At 48.9% G+C, this 27,465-nt stretch overlaps 1 protein-coding gene across 1 annotated transcript in view; it reads right to left on the reverse strand.

The window, feature by feature from the left end:
* The window catches only part of LOC130211351 (ras GTPase-activating protein 2-like), a 43,148-nt gene that overhangs the window by 8,306 nt on the left and 7,377 nt on the right, over positions 1-27,465 (reverse strand). The window contains exons 3-11 of the mRNA XM_056442090.1: positions 22,239-22,342; positions 22,067-22,161; positions 21,348-21,424; positions 18,798-18,881; positions 18,380-18,452; positions 6,481-6,557; positions 5,918-6,019; positions 4,239-4,392; positions 1,091-1,239 (exon numbers count right to left, since the gene is read on the reverse strand). Coding sequence (XP_056298065.1) covers positions 1,091-1,239; positions 4,239-4,392; positions 5,918-6,019; positions 6,481-6,557; positions 18,380-18,452; positions 18,798-18,881; positions 21,348-21,424; positions 22,067-22,161; positions 22,239-22,342 — 915 coding nt within the window. The remainder of the gene's footprint in view (positions 1-1,090; positions 1,240-4,238; positions 4,393-5,917; positions 6,020-6,480; positions 6,558-18,379; positions 18,453-18,797; positions 18,882-21,347; positions 21,425-22,066; positions 22,162-22,238; positions 22,343-27,465) is intronic.

Below are 27,465 nucleotides of genomic sequence, written 5' to 3' on the forward strand. Positions count from 1 at the left end.
ACACACACAGAGAGACCATCACACACACACACACAGCACAGAGACCATCACACACACACACAGACACACACAGAGAGACCATCACACACACACACACACACACAGAGACCATCACACACACACACACACACACAGAGACCATCACACACACAGAGAGACCATCACACACACACACACACACACACACACACACACACACACAGAGACCATCACACACACAGAGACCATCACACACACACACACAGACACACAGAGAGAGACCATCACACACACACACACACACAGCAGAGACCATCACACACACACACACACACACACAGGACACACACACAGAGACCATCACACACACAGATCCACACACACAGACACACACAGAGAGACCATCACACACACACACACACACACACACACAGAGACCATCACACACACACACACACACAGAGAGACCATCACACACACACACACAGAGAGACCATCACACACACACACACACACACACACACACAGACCATCACACACACACACAGAGAGACCATCACACAACACACACACACACACACACACACACACACACACAGAGAGACCATCACACACACACACACACACAGAGAGACCATCACACACACACACACACACACACACACACAGACCATCACACACACACAGAGAGACCATCACACACACACACACACACACAGAGAGACCATCACACACACACACACACACACACACAGAGACCACACACACACGAACACACAGACACACACAGAGAGACCATCACACACACACACAGACACACACAGAGAGACCATCACACACACACACACAGAGACACACAGAGAGACCATCACACACACACACACACACACACACACACAGAGAGACCATCACACACACACACACACACACACAGAGAGACCATCACACACACACACAGAGAACACACACACACAAGACCTTACACACACACACACACACACACACACACACACACACACACACAGAGAGACCATCACACACACACACACAGAGAGACCATCACACACACACACACAGAGAGACCATCACACACACACACAGTGGTCCTCACTGGGTGTGGTCCAGCTCCAGCTCCGCCACAGCGCAGACGTAGGGCAGCAGCCGCTGGCTCTGCAGCAGCAGACGAGCCGTCGGCTGCACCGCCTCAGAACGGCCACCGCACACCTCCCCCAGGATGTGGGCCGCAGAGGCCGAGATGGGCTGAGGGAGGGAAGGGGGGGGAGGGAGACGGAGGGAGGGAGAGAGACAGAGGGAGGGAGGGAGAGAGGGATGGGGGAGGGAGGGAGAGAGACAGAGGGAGAGAGAGGGAGGGGGAGGGGAGAGAGAGAGAGGGAGGGGAGGGAGGGAGAGAGACAGAGGGAGAGAGAGAAGGGGGGAGGGAGAGGAGAGAGAGGGGGAAAGGAAAGGAGAGAGGGGAGGGAGAGAGAGGGGGAGGAGGGAGAGAGAGAGAGAGAGGGAGGAGGAGGGAGAGAGAGAGAGGGGGGAGGGAGGGAGGGAGTGGGAGGGAGAGAGAGAGGGGGGAGGGAGAGTGGGGAGGAGGGAGGGGAGGAGAGAGGAGGAGGAGAGAGGGGGAGGAGGAGGAGAGAGGAGAGAGAGGGGATGGGGAGGAGAGAGAGAGAGGGGAGGGAGAGAGAGAGAGGGGAGGGATGGACGAGAGAGAGAGAGAGGAGGGGAGGAGGGGAGCACACACACACACACACATGACACACACCACCCACACACACCACACACACCACCCACCACACACACATGACCCACCATCACACACACACCACACACACCCACACACACACACACACTGACCATCTTAATTGACCACACATGACGACACACACCCACTTAATTAATTATTTAATGACACATGACACACACATGATTATTTTATGACATATTTCACACACACACACACACACACACTGACCACACACATGACCACCCACCCACACACACACACCACCATGACCACCACCACACACCACACACATGACCACACACTGACCATGACCACATGACCATGACCACTAATTAATGATGACCACACACACCTTGACACACACACACCATGACACACATGACCATTAATGAATTACACTGATTAATTTTATGACACACACACACATTATATGAAGGAGAGGAGGAGGAGAGAGAGGACGAGAGAGAGGGAGAGAGAGAGAGGGAGGAGAGAGAGAGGGAGGGAGGAGAGAGAGAGGGAGGGAGAGGGAGAGAGAGAGGGAGGAGAGAGAGAGAGGGGGGGAGGAGAGAGAGGGAGGAGAGAGAGGGGAGGAGGAGAGAGAGAGAAGGGGGGAGGAGGAGGGAGAGAGGGAGGAGGGGAGGAGGGAGAGAGAGAGAGAGGGGAGAGAGGAGAGAGAGAGGGGAGGGAGGGGAGAGAGAGAGAGAGAGGGGGGAGGGAGGGAGAGAGAGAGAGAGAGGGGAGGGAGGGAGAGAGAGGGGGAGGGAGGGAAAGAGAGAGAGAGAGGGAGGGAGAGAGAGAGAGGGGGAGGGAGGGAGGGAGAGAGAGAGAGAGAGGGGGAGGGAGGGAGAGAGAGAGAGGGGAGGGAGGAGAGAGAGAGGGGGAGGGAGGAGAGAGAGGTGAGGAGGGAGGGGGAGAGAGGGAGGAGTGTTCTCCACAGCATCAACTCCGGCCTAGACTCTGAGCTGGCCTGAAGGTCTAAATGTGCGTCTCTGTGTTTCTCTATGTTCTCCAGGTTCTCTCTATGTTCTCTCTGTGTTCTCTGGTTCTCTCTATGTTCTCTGTGTTCTCTCTCTCTATTCTCTCTATGTTCTCCAGTTCTCTCCAGGTTCTCTCTATGTTCTCTCTGTTCTCTCTGTGTTCTCTCATGTGTTCTCTCTCTGTGTTCTCTCTATGTTCTCCATGTTCTCTATGTTCTCTCCAGGTTCTCTCTATGTTCTCTCTATGTTCTCTCTAGGTTCTCTCTATGTTCTCTCTTTGTTCTCTCTATGTTCTCTCTATGTTCTCTCTGTGTTCTCTCTATGTTCTCTCTATGTTCTCTCTGTGTTCTCTCTATGTTCTCTCTATGTTCTCTCTATGTTCTCTCCAGGTTCTCTCTATGTTCTCTCATGTTCTCTCATGTTCTCTCGTGTTCTCACGTGTTCTCTCCAGGTTCTCTCCATGTTCTCTCCAGGTTCTCTCATGTTCTCTCGTTCTCTCCAGGTTCTCTCTATGTCCTCTCCAGGTTCTCTCTATGTCCTCTCTATGTTCTCTCCAGGTTCTATCTGTGTTCTCTCCAGGTTCTCTCTATGTTCTCTCTATGTTCTCTCTATGTTCTCTCCATGTTCTCTCTATGTTCTCTCTATGTTCTCTCCAGGTTCTCTCTATGTTCTCTCCGTGTTCTCTCCATGTTCTCTCCGTGTTCTCTCCGTGTTCTCTCCAGGTTCTCTATGTTCTCTCCAGGTTCTCTCCATGTTCTCTCCATGTTCTCTCTATGTTCTCTCTGTGTTCTGTCCAGGTTCTCTCTGTGTTCTCTCCAGGTTCTCTCTATGTTCTCTCTATGTTCTCTCCAGGTTCTCTCTGTGTTCTCTCTATGTCCTCTCTATGTTCTCTCTATGTTCTCTCCAGGTTCTCTCCATGTTCTCTCCATGTTCTCTCCATGTTCTCTCTATGTTCTCTCCAGGTTCTCTCTATGTTCTCTCTATGTTCTCTCTATGTTCTCTCCAGGTTCTCTCCAGGTTCTCTCCATGTTCTCTCTATGTTCTCTCTATGTTCTCTCCAGGTTCTCTCCAGGTTCTCTCCATGTTCTCTCTATGTTCTCTCCATGTTCTCTCTATGTTCTCTCTATGTTCTCTCTGTGTTCTCTCCGTGTTCTCTCCAGGTTCTCTCTGTGTTCTCTCTGTGTTCTCTCTATGTTCTCTCTTTGTTCTCTCCAGGTTCTCTCCATGTTCTCTCCAGGTTCTCTCTATGTTCTCTCCATGTTCTCTCCAGGTTCTCTCCATGTTCTCTCCATGTTCTCTCTATGTTCTCTCTATGTTCTCTCCAGGTTCTCTCCAGGTTCTCTCCATGTTCTCTCCAGGTTCTCTCCAGGTTCTCTCCATGTTCTCTCTATGTTCTCTCTGTGTTCTCTCTGTGTTCTCTCTATGTTCTCTCCAGGTTCTCTCCATGTTCTCTCCAGGTTCTCTCCAGGTTCTCTCCAGGTTCTCTCTATGTTCTCTCTATGTTCTCTCCAGGTTCCCTCCAGGCCTACCTTGACGTCAGGTGAGCGCAGCAGCAGGCTGCAGAGCGCCGTGTAGCAGCCCGGCGGCAGCACCGTGTCCTGGATGTAGGTCAGCTTCAGACGCAGAGAGCCCAGCTCCTCACACCGGGGCCTGCTGCTGGTCCCCTTGGGCTGGAGGAGGTACCTGAGGGACCACATGACACCTCAGCACTGTGATGTCATCACACCTGTGGAGCCATCATGGGGCCTTCAGGAGCACCAACACATCCTCTTCCTCTTCCTCCATGTCTCAGAGCACTTACACTTTAAATGTGGATTTGTTAAATAACCCACTGAGAGAATATTGCTCTTCATTCTGCTGCCTGGTCTCCTGTAGACCTGGTCTCCTGTAGACCTGGTCTCCTGTAGACCTGGTCTCCTGTAGACCTAGTCTCCTGTAGACCTGGTCTCCTGTGGAGCTGGTCTCCTGTAGACCTGGTCTCCTGTAGACCTGGTCTCCTGTGGAGCTGGTCTCCTGTAGACCTGGTCTCCTGTGGAGCTGGTCTCCTGTAGACCTGGTCTCCTGTAGACCTGGTCTCCTGTGGAGCTGGTCTCCTGTAGACCTGGTCTCCTGTAGACCTGGTCTCCTGTGGAGCTGGTCTCCTGTAGACCTGGTCTCCTGTAGACCTGGTCTCCTGTAGACCTGGTCTCCTGTGGAGCTGGTCTCCTGTAGACCTGGTCTCCTGTAGACCTGGTCTCCTGTGGAGCTGGTCTCCTGTAGACCTAGTCTCCTGTGGAGCTGGTCTCCTGTAGACCTAGTCTCCTGTGGAGCTGGTCTCCTGTAGACCTGGTCTCCTGTAGACCTGGTCTCCTGTAGACCTAGTCTCCTGTGGAGCTGGTCTCCTGTAGACCTAGTCTCCTGTGGAGCTGGTCTCCTGTAGACCTAGTCTCCTGTGGAGCTGGTCTCCTGTAGACCTGGTCTCCTGTAGACCTGGTCTCCTGTAGACCTAGTCTCCTGTGGAGCTGGTCTCCTGTAGACCTAGTCTCCTGTAGACCTGGTCTCCTGTAGACCTAGTCTCCTGTAGACCTGGTCTCCTGTAGACCTAGTCTCCTGTAGACCTGGTCTCCTGTAGACCTGGTCTCCTGTAGACCTGGTCTCCTGTAGACCTGGTCTCCTGTAGACCTGGTCTCCTGTAGACCTGGTCTCCTGTAGACCTGGTCTCCTGTAGACCTGGTCTCCTGTAGACCTAGTCTCCTGTAGACCTGGTCTCCTGTAGACCTAGTCTCCTGTAGACCTGGTCTCCTGTAGACCTGGTCTCCTGTGGAGCTGGTCTCCTGTAGACCTAGTCTCCTGTGGAGCTGGTCTCCTGTAGACCTAGTCTCCTGTGGAGCTGGTCTCCTGTAGACCTGGTCTCCTGTAGACCTAGTCTCCTGTGGAGCTGGTCTCCTGTAGACCTAGTCTCCTGTAGACCTGGTCTCCTGTAGACCTAGTCTCCTGTAGACCTGGTCTCCTGTAGACCTGGTCTCCTGTAGACCTGGTCTCCTGTAGACCTGGTCTCCTGTAGACCTGGTCTCCTGTAGACCTAGTCTCCTGTAGACCTGGTCTCCTGTAGACCTGGTCTCCTGTAGACCTAGTCTCCTGTAGACCTGGTCTCCTGTAGACCTGGTCTCCTGTAGACCTGGTCTCCTGTAGACCTGGTCTCCTGTAGACCTGGTCTTCTGGTCTTTACCAGGCTTTGTGGATGTGGGCGTTCCTCAGGACCTTCACGGGGACCCTGGTCTCCCCCAGGAACACGTCCTGAGCCAGACTCTCATTGTTCCACAGGTCCACTCTGCGGAGGAAGAGGAGGTCAGGGATGCTCTTCATCAACTACAGGTCCATCAGGGGGGATGCACAACAACCGTGTGGAGCATTACACACAATCACCTCAAACCCACACCTCCACCCCTCCACACCTCCTCCACACCTCTTCACCTCCACCCCTTCACACCTCCACCCCTTCACCCCTCTTCCACTCCTCCACACCTCCTCCTCACCATGAGAGTACCTTGAAGCCTCTCTCTACATGAAACCAAGAAACTCTAAAGCAGAACATCTACATCACCTTTAGTCCTCAAGACCTTAACACACATGTTCTTCTGTCAAGACAAGCGGGAGGGAGAGAGAGAGGGAGAGAGAGAGAGGAAGGGGGAGAGAGATGAGAGAGGAAGGGGGAGAGACAGAGACAGAGAGAGAGACAGAGAGAGAGAGACACAGAAAGTGAAACATGAGAGAAGTCAAAGCAACACCTACTTGATCTCCAGCTTTTCGATGTCCTCCTCTTCCACCTGGAAGTGAGACTTCTTGGTGTAGCTGCCCAGCCGGGTGACCTGAGGGGGACATGTTAGTGGACATGAACACGTGAACATGAACACGTGAACACGTGAAGACATGAACACGTGAACATGAACACGTGAACACATGAACACGTGAACATGAACACGTGAACATATGAACACGTGAACATGAACACGTGAACATAAACACGTGAACATGAACACGTGAACATGAACACGTGAACACATCAACACGTGAACATGAACACGTGAACATGAACACGTGAACATGAACACATGAACATGAACACGTGAACATGAACATGAACACGTGAACATGAACACATGAACACGTGAACATGAACACGTGAACATGAACACGTGAACATGATCACATGAACATGAACACGTGATCATGAACACGTGAACATGAACACGTGAACATGAACACGTGAACACGTGAACACGTGATCATAAACACGTGAACATGAACACGTGATCATGAACACGTGAACACATGAACACGTGAACATGAACACGTGAACATGAACACGTGAACATAAACACGTGAACATGAACACGTGAACATGAACACGTGAACATTAACACGTGAACATGAACACGTGAACATGAACACGTGAACATGAACACGTGAACATAAACACGTGAACATGAACACGTGAACATGAACACGTGAACATGTGAACACGTGAACATGAACACGTGAACATAAACACGTGAACATGAACACGTGAACATGAACACGTGAACACATTAACACGTGAACATGAACACGTGAACATGAACACGTGAACATGAACATGTGAACATGAACACGTGAACACATGAACACGTGAACATGAACACGTGAACATGAACACGTGAACATAAACACGTGAACATGAACACGTGAACACGTGAACATGAACATGTGAACACATGAACACGTGAACATGAACACGTGAACATGAACACGTGAACACGTGAACATGAACACGTGAACATGAACATGTGAACATGAACACGTGAACATGAACATGAACACGTGAACATGAACACGTGAACATGAACACGTGAACATGAACACGTGAACATGAACACGTGAACATGAACACGAACACGTGAACATGAACACGTGAACATGAACACGTGAACGTGAACATGAACACGTGAACATGAACACGTGAACATGAACACGTGAACATGAACACGTGAACATGAACACGTGAACATAAACACGTGAACATGAACACGTGAACATGAACACGTGAACATGAACACGTGAACATAAACACGTGAACATGAACATGTGAACACGTGAACATGTGAACATGAACACGTGAACATGAACACGTGAACATGAACACGTGAACATAAACACGTGAACATAAACACGTGAACATGAACACGTGAACATGAACATGTGAACATGAACACGTGAACATGAACACGTGAACATGAACACGTGAACATGAACACGTGAACATGAACACGTGAACATGAACATGAACACGTGATCATGAACACGTGAACATGAACACGTGAACATGAACACGTGAACACATGAACACGTGAACATAAACACGTGAACATGAACACGTGAACATGAACACGTGAACATAAACACGTGAACATGAACACGTGAACATGAACACGTGAACATGAACACGTGAACATGAACACGTGAACATGAACACGTGAACATGAACACGTGAACATGAACACGTGAACATGAACACGTGAACACATGAACACGTGAACATGAACACGTGAACATGAACACGTGAACACTTGAACACGTGAACATGAACACGTGAACATGTGAACATGAACACGTGAACATGAACACGTGAACATGAACACGTGAACATGAACACGTGAACACGAACACGTGAACACGAACACGTGAACACGAACACGTGAACACGAACACGTGAACACGAACACGTGAACACGAACACGTGAACACGAACATGTGAACACATGAACACGTGAACATAAACACGTGAACATGAACACGTGAACATGAACACGTGAACACATGAACACGTGAACATGAACACGTGAACATGAACACGTGAACATGAACACGTGAACATGAACACATGAACACGTGAACATGAACACGTGAACACATGAACACGTGAACATGAACACGTGATCATAAACACGTGAACATGAACACGTGAACACATGAACACGTGAACATGAACACGTGAACATGAACACGTGAACATGAACACGTGAACATGAACACGTGATCATGAACACGTGAACATGAACACGTGAACATGAACACATGAACACGTGAACATGAACACGTGAACATGAACACGTGAACATGAACACGTGAACACGTGAACATGAACACGTGAACACATGAACACGTGAACATGAACACGTGAACATGAACACGTGAACATGAACACGTGAACATGTGAACATAAACACGTGAACATGAACATGAACACGTGAACATGAACACGTGAACATGAACACGTGAACATGAACACGTGAACATAAACACGTGAACATGAACACGTGAACATGAACACGTGAACATGAACACGTGAACACATGAACACGTGAACATGAACACGTGAACATAAACACGTGAACATGAACATGTGAACACGTGAACATGAACATGTGAACATGAACACGTGAACATGAACACGTGAACATGAACACGTGAACATAAACACGTGAACATAAACACGTGAACATGAACACGTGAACATGAACATGTGAACAAGTGAACACGTGAACATGAACACGTGAACATGAACACATGATCACGTGAACATGAAAACGTGAACATGAACACGTGAACATAAACACGTGAACATGAACACGTGAACATGAACACGTGAACATGAACACATGAACACGTGAACATAAACACGTGAACATGAACATGAACACGTGAACATAAACACGTGAACATAAACACGTGAACATGAACACGTGAACATGAACATGTTAACAAGTGAACACGTGAACATGAACACGTGAACATGAACACATGAACACGTGAACATGATCACGTGAACATGAACACTTGAACACGTGAACATGAACACGTGAACAAGTGAACATGTGAACACGAACACGTGAACACGAACACGTTAACATGAACACGTGAACATGAACACGCGAACACGCGAACACGAACACGTGAACACGTGAACACGAACACGTGAACACGAACACGTGAACACGAACACGTGAACATGAACACGTGAACACATGAACACGTGAACATAAACACGTGAACATGAACACGTGAACATGAACACGTGATCATGAACACGTGAACATGAACACGTGAACATGAACATGAACACGTGAACATGAACACGTGAACATGAACACGTGATCATGAACACGTGAACACATGAACACGTGATCATAAACACGTGAACATGAACATGAACACGTGAACATGAACACATGAACACGTGAACATGAACATGAACACGTGAACATGAACACGTGAACATGATCACATGAACATGAACACGTGATCATGAACACGTGAACACATGAACACGTGAACATGAACACGTGAACATGAACACGTGAACACATGAACATGAACACGTGAACATAAACACGTGAACATGAACACGTGAACATGAACACGTGAACATGAACACGTGAACACAAACACGTGAACATGAACACATGAACATGTGAACACTTGAACACGTGAACATGAACACGTGAACATGAACACGTGAACATAAACACGTGAACATGAACACGTGAACATGAACACGTGAACATGAACACGTGAACACATGAACACGTGAACATGAACACGTGAACACGTGAACATGAACACGTGAACATGAACACGTGAACATAAACACGTGAACATAAACACGTGAACATGAACACGTGAACACGAACATGTGAACACATGAACACGAACACGTGAACATAAACACGTGAACATGAACACGTGAACATGAACACGTGAACATGAACACGTGAACATGAACACGTGAACATAAACACGTGAACATGAACACGTGAACACGATCACGTGAACATGAACACGTGAACATGAACACGTGAACATAAACACGTGAACACGTGAACACGAACACGTGAACATGAACACGTGAACAAGTGAACACATGAACACGTGAACATGAACACGTGAACATGAACACATGAACACGTGAACATGAACACGTGAACATGAACACATGAACACATGAACATAAACATGAACATAAACACGTGAACATGAACATGAACACGTGAACATGAACACATGAACACGTGAACATAAACACGTGAACATGAACACGTGAACATGAACACGTGAACATGAACACGTGAACACGATCACGTGAACACGAACACGTGAACACGAACACGTGAACACGTGAACATAAAGACGTGAACATGAACACGTGAACATGAACACGTGAACATGAACACGAACACGTGATCATGAACACGTGAACATGAACACGTGATCATGAACACGTGAACATGAACACGTGATCATGAACACGTGAACATGAACACGTGAACATGAACACATGAACACGTGAACATGAACACGTGATCATAAACACGTGAACACGTGATCATGAACACGTGAACATGAACACGTGAACATGAACACGTGAACATGAACACGTGAACATGAACACGTGAACATGAACACGTGAACATGAACACGTGAACATGAAAACATGAACACGTGAACATGAACACGTGAACATGAAAACATGAACACGTGAACATGAACACGTGAACACACGAACACGTGAACACGAACACGTGAACACGAACACGTGAACACGAACACGTGAACATGAACACGTGAACATGAACACGTGAACACGTGAACATGAACACGTGAACATGAACACGTGAACATGAACACGTGATCATGAACACGTGAACACGTGAACTGAACACGTGATCATGAACACATGAACACGTGAACATGAACACGTGAACATGAACACGTGAACATGAACACGTGAACATGAACACGTGAACATGAACACGTGATCATGAACACGTGAACATGAACATGTGAACACATGAACACGTGAACATGAACACGTGAACATGAACATGAACACGTGAACATGAACACGTGAACATGAACACGTGAACATGAACACATGAACACGTGAACATGAACACGTGAACATGAACACGTGAACATAAACACGTGAACATGAACACGTGAACATGAACACGTGAACATTAACACGTGAACATGAACACGTGAACATATTAACACGTGAACATGAACACGTGAACATAAACACGTGAACATGAACACGTGAACATGAACATGTGAACACTTGAACATGTGAACATGAACACGTGAACATGAACACGTGAACATGAACATGAGAACACATGAACACGTGAACATGAACACGTGAACATGAACACGTGAACATGAACACGTGAACACATGAACACGTGAACATGAACACGTGAACATAAACACGTGAACATGAACACGTGAACATGAACACGTGAACACGTAAACATGAACACGTGAACATGAACACGTGAACATGAACACGTGAACATGAACACGTGAACATAAACACGTGAACATAAACACGTGAACATAAACACGTGAACATGAACACGTGAACACGTGAACATGAACACGTGAACACGTGAACATGAACACGTGAACAAGTGAACACATGAACACGTGAACATGAACACGTGAACATAAACACGTGAACATAAACACGTGAACATGAACACGTGAACATGAACACATGAACATAAACACGTGAACATGAACATGAACACGTGAACATGAACACATGAACACGTGAACATGAACATGTGAACATGAACACGTGAACATAAACACGTGAACATGAACACGTGAACATGAACACGTGAACATGAACACGTGAACATGAACACGTGAACATGAACACGTGAACACGTGAACATGAACACGTGAACATGAACACGTGAACATGAACACGTGAACATGAACACGTGAACATGAACACATGAACACGTGAACATGAACACGTGAACATGAACACGTGAACATGAACACGTGAACATGAACACGTGAACATGAACACGTGAACATGAACACGTGAACATGAACACGTGAACACATGAACACGTGAACATGAACACGTGAACATGAACACGTGAACATGAACACGTGAACATGAACACGTGAACATGAACACGTGAACATGAACACGTGAACATGAACACGTGAACATGAACACAAACACGTGAACATGAACATGAACACGTGAACACGTGAACATGAACATGTGAACATGAACACGTGAACATGAACACGTGAACATGAACACGTGAACATGAACACATGAACACGTGAACATTAACACGTGAACACATGAACACGTGAACATGAACACGTGAACACATGAACATAAACACGTGAACATGAACACGTGAACACGTGAACATGAACACGTGAACATGAACACGTGAACATGAACACGTGAACATGAACACGTGAACACGTGAACACATAAACACGTGAACATGAACACGTGAACATGAACACATGAACACGTGAACATGAACATGTGAACATGAACACGTGAACATAAACACGTGAACATGAACATGTGAACACTTGAACACGTGAACATGAACACGTGAACATGAACACGTGAACATGTGAACATAAACACGTGAACATGAACACGTACACATGAACATGAACACGTGAACATGAACACGTGAACATGAACACGTGAACATGAACACGTGAACATGAACACGTGAACATGAACACGTGAACATGAACACGTGAACATGAACACGTGAACACGAACACGTGAACATGAACACGTGAACATGAACACGTGAACATGAACACGTGAACATGAACATGAACACGTGAACATGAACACATGAACACGTGAACATGAACATGATCACGTGAACATGAACACGTGAACATGAACACGTGAACATGAACACGTGAACATGAACACGTGAACATGAACACGTGAACATAAACACGTGAACATGAACACGTGAACAAGTGAACACATGAACACGTGAACATGAACACGTGAACATGAACACGTGAACATAAACACGTGAACATAAACACGTGAACATGAACACGTGAACATGAACAAGTGAACACATGAACACGTGAACACGAACACGTGAACACGAACATGTGAACATGAACACGTGAACATGAACACATGAACACGTGAACATGAACACGTGAACATGAACACGTGAACATGAACACGTGAACATGAACACGTGAACATGAACACGTGAACATGAACACGTGAACATGAACACGTGAACATGAACACGTGAACACGAACACGTGAACATGAACACGTGAACATGAACACATGAACACGTGAACACGAACACGTGAACACATGAACACGTGAACATGAACACGTGAACATACATGAACATGAACACGTGAACATGAACACGTGAACATGAACACGTGAACATTAACACGTGAACACATGAACACGTGAACATGAACATGAACACGTGAACATGAACACGTGAACATGAACACGTGATCATGAACACGTGAACATGAACACGTGATCATGAACACGTGAACACATGAACACGTGAACATGAACACATGAACACGTGAACATGAACATGAACACGTGAACATGAACACGTGAACATGAACACGTGAACATGAACACGTGAACATGAACACGTGAACATGAACACGTGAACATGAGAACACGTGAACATGAACACGTGAACATGAGAACACGTGAACATGAGAACACGTGAACATGAGAACACGTGAACATGAGAACATGAACACGTGAACATGAGAACACGTGAACATGAACACGTGAACACATGAACATAAACACGTGAACATGATCACGTGAACATGAACACGTGAACATGAACACGTGAACATGATCACGTGAACATGAACACGTGAACATGAACACGTGAACATGAACACGTGAACATGAACACGTGAACATGAACACGTGAACATGAACACGTGAACATGAACACGTGAACATGAACACGTGAACACGCGGAACGTGAGCACGTGAACATACTAACACGTGAACACGTGAACATACTAACACGTGGCATCGTGAACATACTAACACGTGAACACGTGAACATACTAACACGTGAACACGTGAACATACTAACACGTGAACATGAACACGTGAACATGAACACGTGAACATGAACACGTGATCATGAACACGTGATCATGAACACGTGAACATGAACACGTGAACATGAACACGTGAACATGAACACGTGAACACGAACATGATCACGTGAACATGAACACGTGAACATGAACACGTGAACATGAACACGCGGAACATGAACACGTGAACACGTGAACATACTAACACGTGAACACGTGAACATACTAACACGTGAACATGAACATAAACACGTGAACATGAACACGTGAACATGAACACGTGAACACATGAACACGTGAACATGAACACGTGAACATGAACACGTGAACATGAACACGTGAACATGAACACGTGAACATACTAACACGTGAACACGTGAACATGAACACGTGAACATGAACACGTGAACATGAACACGTGAACACATGAACACGTGAACATGAACACGTGAACATGAACACGTGAACATGAACACGTGAACATGAACACGTGAACATGTGAACATGAACACGTGAACATGAACACGTGAACATGAACACGTGAACATGAACACGTGAACATGAACACGTGAACATGAACACGTGAACATGAACACGTGAACATGAACACGTGAACATGAACACGTGAACATCAACGCGTGAACATGAACACATGAACATGAACACGTTAACATGAACACATGAACACGTGAACATAAACACGTGAACATGAACACGTGAACATGAACACATGAACACGTGAACATGAACATGATCACGTGAACATGAACACGTGAACATGAACACGTGAACACGTGAACATGAACACGTGAACATGAACACGTGAACACGTGAACACGAACACGTGAACATGAACACGTGAACACATGAACACGTGAACATGAACACGTGAACATGAACACGTGAACATGAACATGAACACGTGAACACGTGAACATGAACACGTGAACATGAACACGTGAACATGAACACGTGAACATGAACACGTGAACATGAACACGTGAACATGAACACGTGAACATGAACACGTGAACACATGAACACGTGAACATGAACACGTGAACATGAACACGTGAACATGAACACGTGAACATGAACACGTGAACATGAACACGTGAACATGAACACGTGAACGTGAACATGAACATGTGAACATGAACACGTGAACATGAACATGAACACGTGAACATGAACACGTGAACACATGCGTGAACATGAACACGTGAACATGAACACGCGTGAACATGAACATGAACACGTGAACATGAACACGTGAACATGAACACGTGAACATGAACACGTGAACATGAACACGTGAACACGTGAACATGAACATGATCACGTGAACATGAACACGTGAACATGAACACGTGAACATGAACACGCGTGAACACGTGAACATGAACACGTGAACATGAACATGTGAACACGTGAACATGAACACGTGAACATGAACACGTGAACATGAACACGTGAACATGAACACGTGAACATGAACACGTGAACATGAACACGTGAACATGAACACGTGAACACATGAACACGTGAACATGAACACGTGAACATAAACACGTGAACATGAACACGTGAACATGAACATGAACACGTGAACATAAACACGTGAACATGAACAAGTGAACACATGAACACGTGAACATAAACACGTGAACATGAACACGTGAACATGAACACATGAACACGTGAACATGAACACGTGAACATGAACACGTGAACATGAACACGTGAACATGAACACGTGAACATGAACACGTGAACATGAACACGTGAACATGAACACGTGAACATGAACACGTGATCATGAACACGTGAACATGACACGCGTGAACACGGCGAACACGTGAACATACTAACACGTGAACATGAACGTGAACACATGAACACGTGAACATGAACACGTGAAGAACATGAACACGTGAACATGAACACGTGAACATGAACACGTGAACATGAACATGTGAGTATGAACACGTGAACATGAACACGTGAACATGAACACGTGAACATGAACACGTGATCATGAACACGTGAACATGAACACGTGATCATGAACACGTGAACACATGAACACGTGAACATGAACACGTGAACATGAACACGTGAACATGAACACGTGAACACATGAACACGTGAACATGAACACGTGAACATGAACACGTGAACATGAACACGTGAACATGAACACGTGAACATGAACACGTGAACATGAACACGTGAACATGAACACGTGAACAAGTGAACACATGAACACGTGAACATGAACACGTGAACATGAACACGTGAACATGAACACGTGAACATGAACACGTGAACATGAACACGTGAACATGAACACACGTGAACATGAACACGTGAACATGAACACGTGAACATGAACACGTGAACATAAACACGTGAACATGAACACGTGAACATGAACACGTGAACATGAACACGTGAACATGAACACGTGAACATGAACACGTGAACGCGAACATGAACACGTGAACATGAACACGTGAACATGAACATGAACAAACGCGTGAACATGAACACGTGAACATGAACACGTGAACATGATCACGTGAACATGAACGTGAACATGAACACGTGAACATGAACACGTGAACATAAACACGTGAACATGAACACGTGAACATGTGAACATGAACACGTGAACATGAACACGTGAACATAAACACGTGAACATGTGAACGTGAACACGTGAACATGAACATAAACACGTGAACATGAACACGTGAACATGAACACGTGAACATGAACACGTGAACATGAACACGTGAACATGAACACGTGAACATGAACACGTGAACATGAACACGTGAACATGAACACGTGAACATGAACACGTGAAACATGAACATGAACATGAACACGTGAACATGAACACGTGAACATGAACACGTGAACATGAACACGTGAACATGAACACGTGAACACATGAACACGTGAACATGAACACGTGAACATGAACACGTGAACATGAACACGTGAACACGTGAACATGAACACGTGAACATGAACACGTGAACATGAACACGTGAACATGAACACGTGAACATAAACACGTGAACATGAACATGAACACATGAACACGTGAACATGAACACGTGAACATGAACACGTGAACACGTGAACATACTAACACGTGAATACATGAACAACACGTGAACATGAACACGTGAACATGAACACGTGAACATGAACACGTGAGCACGTGAACATACTAACACGTGAACATGTGAACACATGAACACGTGAACATGAACACGTGAACATGAACACGTGAACATGAACACGTGAACATGAACACGTGAACATGAACACGTGAACATGAACACGTGAACATGAACACGCGAATATGAACACGTGAGCACGTGAACACATTAACACGTGAACATGAACACGTGAACATAAACACGTGAACATGAACACGTGAACATGAACACGTGAACACGTGAACATGAACACGTGAACATGAACACGTGAACATGAACACGTGAACATGAACACGTGAACATGAACACGTGAACATGAACACGTGAACATGAACACGTGAACATGAACACGTGAACATGAACACGTGAACATGTGAACATAAACACGTGAACATGAACACGTGAACATGAACACTCACGTGGAGTCAAAGTGAATCTACCTCGAAGGAGAAGGTCTCTTCAAAATGAGGGTTGCTGGTTTTCTTCTTCACCTTCGTCTTCTTCTGGTCACACCTGAGGATCAGACTGGAGCGCTCACACGTCCTCGACACGGCAGGTATCATGTGTGTGTCATATCATGTGTGTGTGTCATGTATCATGTGTGTGTGTCATGTTTCATGTGTGTGTGTCATGTATCATGTGTGTGTGTCATGTATCATGTGTGTGTCATATCATGTGTGTGTGTCATGTATCATGTGTGTGTGTCATGTATCATGTGTGTGTGTCATATATCATGTGTGTGTGTCATGTATCATGTGTGTGTGTCATGTATCATGTGTGTGTGTCATGTTTCATGTGTGTGTGTCATGTTTCATGTGTGTGTGTGTGCCGTAGAGCTCTCAGGTGTTCCAGAGCTACCTGGCGGGTCCCACCAGCGACACGGTGGCATACGGGTCACAGTTCTGCCCGCTGATCAGAGGAAGACCCTGGCACTCGATGATCCTGAGGAACGAGGAAGAGGGACACCATCAACACTTCATATACCACCAGAGCTTCTTCATCCAGAGCTTCTTCACCCAGAGCTTCATCATCTAGAGCTTCTTCATCTAGAGCTTCTTCATCTTGAGCTTCATCATCTAGAGCTTCATCATCCAGAGCTTCATCATCCAGAGCTTCTTCATCTAGAGCTTCTTCATCCAGAGCTTCTTCATCCAGAGCTTCTTCACCCAGAGCTTCATCATCTAGAGCTTCATCATCCAGAGCTTCTTCATCTAGAGCTTCATCATCTAGAGCTTCATCATCCAGAGCTTCTTCATCCAGAGCTTCTTCATCTAGAGCTTCATCATCCAGAGCTTCATCATCTAGAGCTTCATCATCCAGAGCTTCTTCATCTAGAGCTTCTACATCTAGAGCTTCATCATCTAGAGCTTCATCATCTAGAGCTTCATCATCCAGAGCTTCTTCATCCATAGCTTCTTCATCCAAAGCTTCTTCATCCAGAGCTTCTTCATCCAGAGCTTCTTCATCCAGAGCTTCATCATCTTGAGCTTCTTCATCTAGAGCTTCATCATCCAGAGCTTCTTCATCCAGAGCTTCATCATCCAGAGCTTCTTCATCCAGAGCTTCTTCATCCAGAGCTTCATCATCCAGAGTTTCTTCATCTAGAGCTTCTTCATCTCGGAGCAGGTCCTCGTGTTGAGTGTGTCTCTCAGGTGTCTCTCAGGTGTCTCTGTCTCTCTCAGGTGTCTCTGAGGTGTCTCTCAGGTGTCTCTGAGGTGTCTCTGAGGTGTCTCTCAGGTGTCTCTCAGGTGTCTCTCAGGTGTCTCAGGTGTCTCTCAGGTGTCTCTCAGGTGTCTCTCAGGTGTCTCTGTGTCTCTCAGGTGTCTCAGGTGTCTCTGTGTCTCTCAGGTGTCTCAGGTGTCTCTCAGGTGTCTCTGTCTCTCAGGTGTCTCAGGTGTCTCTGTGTCTCTCAGGTGTCTCAGGTGTCTCTGTGTCTCTCAGGTGTCTCAGGTGTCTCTGTGTCTCTCAGGTGTCTCAGGTGTCTCTCTGTGTCTCTCAGGTGTCTCTCAGTGTCTCTCGGTGTCTCTGTGTCTCTCAGGTGTCTCAGGTGTCTCTCAGGTGTCTCTGTCTCTCAGGTGTCTCTGTCTCTCAGGTGTCTCTGTCTCTCAGGTGTCTCTCAGGTGTGTCTCTGTCTCTCAGGTGTCTCTCAGGTGTCTCTGTCTCTCAGGTGTCTCTCAGGTGTCTCTCAGGTGTCTATCAGGTGTCTCAGGTGTCTCTCAGGTGTCTCAGGTGTCTCTCAGGTGTCTCTCAGGTGTCTCTCAGGTGTCTCAGGTGTCTCTCAGGTGTCTCTCAGGTGTCTCTCAGGTGTCTCAGGTGTCTCTGTGTCTCTGTGTCTCTCAGGTGTCTCTCAGGTGTCTCTCAGGTGTCTCTCAGGTGTGTCTCAGGTGTCTCTCAGGTGTCTCTCAGGTGTCTCTCAGGTGTCTCTCAGGTGTCTCTCAGGTGTCTCCGTGTCAACACGCCCCCTGTGGGCCTGAACAGGAAGTGCTGCTGGCTGAGCGTCTCTAAGTGAGGCCGGGGGAGCAGCAGTCAGGATGTTTGTGCTTCTTCCTCCAGGTCGTCATGACGATGTCCCCGTGGGCTCCTCTGGATTCACGCTCGGCTCCCCGGCCTCAGGGTGAGGAGCTGCTCCACCTCGACCTCTGCCACCCTGAATTGTTTGGGAGTTTCCCCTGATCCGATGTGAGGTCAAAGGTCAGGGATGTTGTGTGTCAGATTAGACTTCACTGGGCAGCCAATGGGATCAGGTCACTGGGCAGCCAATGGGATCAGGTCACTGGGCAGCCAATAGGATCAGGTCACTGGGCAGCCAATGGGATCAGGTCACTGGGCAGTCAATGGGATCAGGTCACTGGGCAGCCAATGGGATCAGGTCACTGGGCAGCCAATGGGATCAGGCCACTGGGCAGCCAATGGGATCAGGCCACTGGGCAGCCAATAGGATCAGGTCACTGGGCAGCCAATGGGATCAGGTCACTGGGCAGCCAATGGGATCAGGCCACTGGGCAGCCAATGGGATCAGGCCACTGGGCAGCCAATGGGATCAGGCCACTGGGCAGCCAATGGGATCAGGTCAATGGGCAGCCAATAGGATCAGGTCACTGGGCAGCCAATGGGATCAGGTCACTGGGCAGTCAATGGGATCAGGTCACTGGGCAGCCAATGGGATCAGGCCACTGGGCAGCCAATGGGATCAGGCCACTGGGCAGCCAATAGGATCAGGTCACTGGTCAGCCAATGGGATCAGGTCACTGGGCAGCCAATGGGATCAGGCCACTGGGCAGCCAATAGGATCAGGTCACTGGGCAGCCAATGGGATCAGGCCACTGGGCAGCCAATGGGATCAGGTCACTGGGCAGCCAATGGGATCAGGTCACTGGGCAGCCAATAGGATCAGGCCGTGGTACTCACCGGACGAGGAGTTGTTGGCCCATGGAGCCGCTCACGGTGATCACCTCATTCAGCCTCATCTCCAGGTGAACTTTACCCTGTGGAGGAGGAGGTCTCACTGATCTGACCCCAGGAGGTCAAAGGTGAACAGAGAGATGACTCACAAGGACAGGTGAGTGTTGAGACTACAACGAGCTCATCACACGTCATCATCCACCTTTAATACAGGTACACATGTTCCCTCTGCTCTTTGTTTCAAAACTCTCTCTCCCTCCCCCACATGTTGTTTTAGATTAATGGAGGTAACATGTGTGTGTGTGTGTGTGTGTGTGTGTGTGTCTCTGTGTGTGTGTGTGTGACAGCAGCTGAACATGTTGTCATTACTCATAAGAAATCTTTACGAGTTCGGATGTGGTGAAGGCTGGCGGAAGAGTTAGAGAGAGAGAGAGAGAGAGAGTTAGAGAAAGAGAGAGGTGAAGAGAGAGAGAGATAGCGAGATAATAAAGAGAGGAGAGAGAGAGCACTAAACTAAACCGCCCACTCACTCCCTCTCTCTCTCTGGTGAAGACCTCGTGAGCCTCAAAGCAGACAGACTATAATACTTGTAACTTTACGATAAGCTAATCCACATGAGCCTCTAGCATCCGCTACACGACTCTTCATCATCAGGCCTCCTCCATGTAATCAGAGTCATGTGACCTCCACACACACACGTGGATCAGGTAGATCCTCCAGGTTACCTGGACTTCTGAGTTGGCGTCCACGGGGTGCAGCCCACACCAGAGCTCCCTCCCACTGAACTTACACAGCTCGTCCTTCTGGATGGACACCTTGCCTGAGGACACACACACACACACACACACACACACAGGTTGAGCTGCGTCCGGGGGCAGGGCCGTGCTGTGGACTCACCCACAGGGAGCTCCCTCTGGAACACACTCTTGGCGTAGATGTAGAAGGACAAACACTGGAAAGGCCGTGGGATCTCGAAGTAGAAGTCCTCTCCGTAGAACGGGCTGCGGGCAGAGAGACAGGTGACCCGTCACGAGGACCCAGAGAGAGAGACAGGTGACACGTCATGAGGACCCAGAGAGAGAGACAGGTGACACGTCATGACGACCCAGAGAGAGAGGTGACACGTCACGAGGACCCAGAGAGAGAGACAGGTGACACGTCACGAGGACCCAGAGAGAGACAGGTGACACGTCACGAGGACCCAGAGAGAGAGACAGGTGACACATCACGAGGACCCAGAGAGAGAGACAGGTGACACATCACGAGGACCCAGAGAGAGAGACAGGTGACACGTCACGAGGACCCAGAGAGAGAGACAGGTGACACGTCATGACGATCCAGAGAGAGAGGTGACACGTCACGAGGACCCAGAGAGAGAGACAGGTGACACATCACAAGGACCCAGAGAGAGAGACAGGTGACACGTCACAAGGACCCAGAGAGAGAGACAGGTGACACATCACAAGGACCCAGAGAGAGAGACAGGTGACACGTCACGAGGACCCAGAGAGAGAGACAGGTGACACGTCACGAGGACCCAGAGAGAGACAGGTGACACGTCACGAGGACCCAGAGAGAGAGACAGGTGACACGTCACGAGGACCCAGAGAGAGAGACAGGTGACACGTCATGAGGACCCAGAGAGAGAGACAGGTGACACGTCACGAGGACCCAGAGAGAGAGACAGGTGACACGTCATGAGGACCCAGAGAGAGAGACAGGTGACACGTCACGAGGACCCAGAGAGAGACAGGTGACACGTCACGAGGACCCAGAGAGAGAGACAGGTGACACGTCACGAGGACCCAGAGAGAGACAGGTGACACGTCATGAGGACCCAGAGAGAGAGACAGGTGACACGTCACGAGGACCCAGAGAGAGAGACAGGTGACACGTCATGAGGACCCAGAGAGAGACAGGTGACACGTCACGAGGACCCAGAGAGAGACAGGTGACACGTCACGAGGACCCAGAGAGAGAGACAGGTGACACGTCATGAGGACCCAGAGAGAGAGACAGGTGACACGTCACAAGGACCCAGAGAGAGAGACAGGTGACACGTCACAAGGACCCAGAGAGAGAGACAGGTGACACGTCACGAGGACCCAGAGAGAGAGACAGGTGACACGTCACGAGGACCCAGAGAGAGAGACAGGTGACACGTCATGAGGACCCAGAGAGAGACAGGTGACACGTCACGAGGACCCAGAGAGAGAGACAGGTGACACGTCATGAGGACCCAGAGAGAGAGACAGGTGACACGTCACGAGGACCCAGAGAGAGAGACAGGTGACACGTCACGAGGACCCAGAGAGAGAGACAGGTGACACGTCACGAGGACCCAGAGAGAGACAGGTGACACGTCACGAGGACCCAGAGAGAGAGACAGGTGACACGTCACGAGGACCCAGAGAGAGAGACAGGTGACACGTCACGAGGACCCAGAGAGAGAGACAGGTGACACGTCATGAGGACCCAGAGAGAGAGACAGGTGACACGTCATGAGGACCCAGAGAGAGAGACAGGTGACACGTCATGAGGACCCAGAGAGAGAGACAGGTGACACGTCATGAGGACCCAGAGAGAGAGACAGGTGACACGTCACGAGGACCCAGAGAGAGAGACAGGTGACACGTCACGAGGACCCAGAGAGAGAGACAGGTGACACGTCATGAGGACCCAGAGAGAGAGACAGGTGACACGTCATGAGGACCCAGAGAGAGAGACAGGTGACACGTCACGAGGACCCAGAGAGAGAGAAAGGTGACACGTCACGAGGACCAAGAGAGAGAGACAGGTGACACGTCACGAGGACCCAGAGAGAGAGACAGGTGACACGTCACGAGGACCCAGAGAGAGACAGGTGACACGTCATGAGGACCCAGAGAGAGACAGGTGACACGTCATGAGGACCCAGAGAGAGACAGGTGACACGTCATGAGGACCCAGAGAGAGAGACAGGTGACACGTCACAAGGACCCAGAGAGAGAGACAGGTGACACGTCACGAGGACCCAGAGAGAGACAGGTGACACGTCACGAGGACCCAGAGAGAGAGACAGGTGACACGTCATGAGGACCCAGAGAGAGAGACAGGTGACACGTCACGAGGACCCAGAGAGAGACAGGTGACACGTCATGAGGACCCAGAGAGAGACAGGTGACACGTCACGAGGACCCAGAGAGACAGGTGACACGTCATGAGGACCCAGAGAGAGAGACAGGTGACACGTCATGAGGACCCAGAGAGAGACAGGTGACACGTCACGAGGACCCAGAGAGAGACAGGTGACACGTCACGAGGACCCAGAGAGAGAGACAGGTGACACGTCACGAGGACCCAGAGAGAGAGACAGGTGACACGTCACGAGGACCCAGAGAGAGAGACAGGTGACACGTCATGAGGACCCAGAGAGAGAGACAGGTGACACGTCACGAGGACCCAGAGAGAGAGACAGGTGACACGTCATGAGGACCCAGAGAGAGACAGGTGACACGTCACGAGGACCCAGAGAGAGACAGGTGACACGTCATGAGGACCCAGAGAGAGACAGGTGACACGGCCACGAGGACCCAGAGAGAGAGACAGGTGACACGTCACGAGGACCCAGAGAGAGACAGGTGACACGTCATGAGGACCCAGAGAGAGAGACAGGTGACACATCACGAGGACCCAGAGAGAGAGACAGGTGACACGTCACGAGGACCCAGAGAGAGAGACAGGTGACACGTCACGAGGACCCAGAGAGAGAGACAGGTGACACGTCATGAGGACCCAGAGAGAGAGACAGGTGACACGTCATGAGCTTTAAATTAATACATACAGAAAGATATTACATTAGGGAGAATATTATTATTGTTATGAATGTGAAGCAGAGGTCATGTTCTGTTTAAGAGGTCCTGTGTGTGTGTGTGTGGAGTGAATGTTAGTTTCAGCCGGCTGAAGCCGTGAAGTGACTTTAACAGGACAATAACAGACGGGACTTTTATTGTGAAAATACTTGTTTAGTGACTTGACCGGAAGTGCCGTTTTGACCCGGGGGTCGTGACCTTTGACCCCTCCATTCTGATAGCGGGACTTTTATCCAACAGGAAGGTGTTAGAGGCTGAACTACCTTTGAGAGGAGCTGATTGGCTGATTCTGGGACTAAGACTCTGGACTGGGGGAACATGGTTCTCTCTGGTCTTGACCCGGGTCCTTCAGGCTGGTTCCTGTTGAGCCCGGATCACCACGAAACCCACGACTCTGAGCCTCGACTGTTTGTTAAACTTCTTTCCATTAAATATTGTTAACCTTCATCCAGGCCATCCGGAGCCTGACGTCCATCAGCTGCCAAGAGCTTCAGTCCCTCTTCTAGTGACCTGGTGAGACCCTGTGACGCTCGCCGCCTCAGGGTCTCACCTCATCGCTGCTGAGAGGACACCAACGCTCTGCTGGCTCATCCGGTGAACGCCCACACATCCTCCATTACGCAACATAACCCTCCTGCACCGCCTCCTCCATCAGAGGACAGGGAGGACATGTCTGCTTCCTCCAGACCACAGGCCTCCATGAAGCCTTCTGAACATCAGCAGCAGCTCATGAGTCAGACACCACACAGGGGGGGAGGGGGGGGAGAGAGAGAGAGAGGGGAGGAGAGGGGGGAGAGAGGAGGGGAGAGAGAGAGGGAGGGGAGAGAGAGAAGGAGGGGAGAGAGAGAGGGAGAGGGGAGAGAGAGGAGGGTGGGGAGAGAGGGGAGAGAGAGAGAGAGGGAGAGAGAGAGGGGAGGGAGAGGAGGGAGGGGAGAGAGAGAGGGAGAGGGGAGAGAGAGGAGGGAGGGGAGAGAGAGAGAGAGAGAGAGAGAGGGAGGGAGAGAGAGAGGGAGAGAGAGAGGGAGGGAGAGAGAGAGGGAGAGAGTGAGAGAGAGAGAGAGAGAGAGAGAAGGAGTGAGAGGGGAGAGAGAGAGAGGAGGGGAGAGATAGAGGGGGGAGAGAGAGAGAGGGGGAGGAGAGAGAGGGAAGGAGGGGGGAGAGAGAGAGGGAAGGAGGGGGGGAGAGAGAGAGGGAGGGGGGAGAGAGGGAGAGAGAGGGAGGGGGGAGAGAGAGCGAGCGTGGGAGGATCCCTCCCTCAGAGCTGACCCTCCTGGCGGCGTCAGGAGGAAGTTGGTCTGTCTCAGGAGTTGCGAAACGAGATAAGAACCGGGCTCCTCTGTGGTCCTCTGGGCTCTTCTGGGCTCCTCTGGGCTCCTCTGGGCTCCTCTGGGCTCCTCTGGGCTCCTCTGGGCTCCTCTGGGCGGCGCCGTCAGACTTCTCCCCCACGCCGGCAGAAACACACGAGTCACACATTGACTATGGGCGCTCCATGAGGCCAGCGAAACGTTCAGCGTTCAGTCCACATCCCCCTCCTCCGCCTGGAGTACCACCTGAGACACCTTCAGGTGATCACGGCCTCAGAACAGGAGCAGAGACCGGCTGCCTCTAGTGCCATTCGGTGTTATGCTCATATCCCTCCATAGCTGGTTGACATGATGATAGATTCATGTTAGCGGAGAGTAGAACATGAATCCTGTGTCTAGAGATCTGAATGTTTCAGTCCACAGATCACGTGACCTCTGCAGCAGACGAGCAGTCCACCACGAAAAGTCTTCACTGTGTGATTTACTGTATCTACAGACCAGTGGACCTGTGAAGGAGTTCGTTTGATTGACAGCTGCACGGCAAACCCTCAGGACAGCTTCCCTGCTGCTTCAGAACAAAAGGAGGAACCGGAACCTGAGCCTCAGTCTGAACCTGAGCCTCAGTCTGAACCTGAGCCTGAGCCTGAGCCTCAGTCTGAACCTGAACCTGAGCCTGAGCCTCAGTCTGAACCTGAGCCTGAACCTCAGTCTGAGCCTGAGCCTCAGTCTTAACCTGAGCCTGAACCTCAGTCTGAACCTGAACCTGAGCCTGAGCCTCAGTCTGAACCTGAGCCTGAGCCTCAGTCTGAACCTGAACCTGAGCCTCAGTCTGAGCCTGAGCCTCAGTCTGAACCTGAACCTGAGCCTGAGCCTCAGTCTGAGCCTGAGCCTCAGTCTGAACCTGAGCCTGAACCTGAGCCTCAGTCTGAACCTGAGCCTGAGCCTCAGTCTGAGCCTAAGCCTCAGTCT

This window comes from Pseudoliparis swirei, chromosome 20 (assembly GCF_029220125.1).
Source record: "Pseudoliparis swirei isolate HS2019 ecotype Mariana Trench chromosome 20, NWPU_hadal_v1, whole genome shotgun sequence".
NCBI classification, from domain to species: Eukaryota; Metazoa; Chordata; class Actinopteri; order Perciformes; family Liparidae; genus Pseudoliparis; species Pseudoliparis swirei.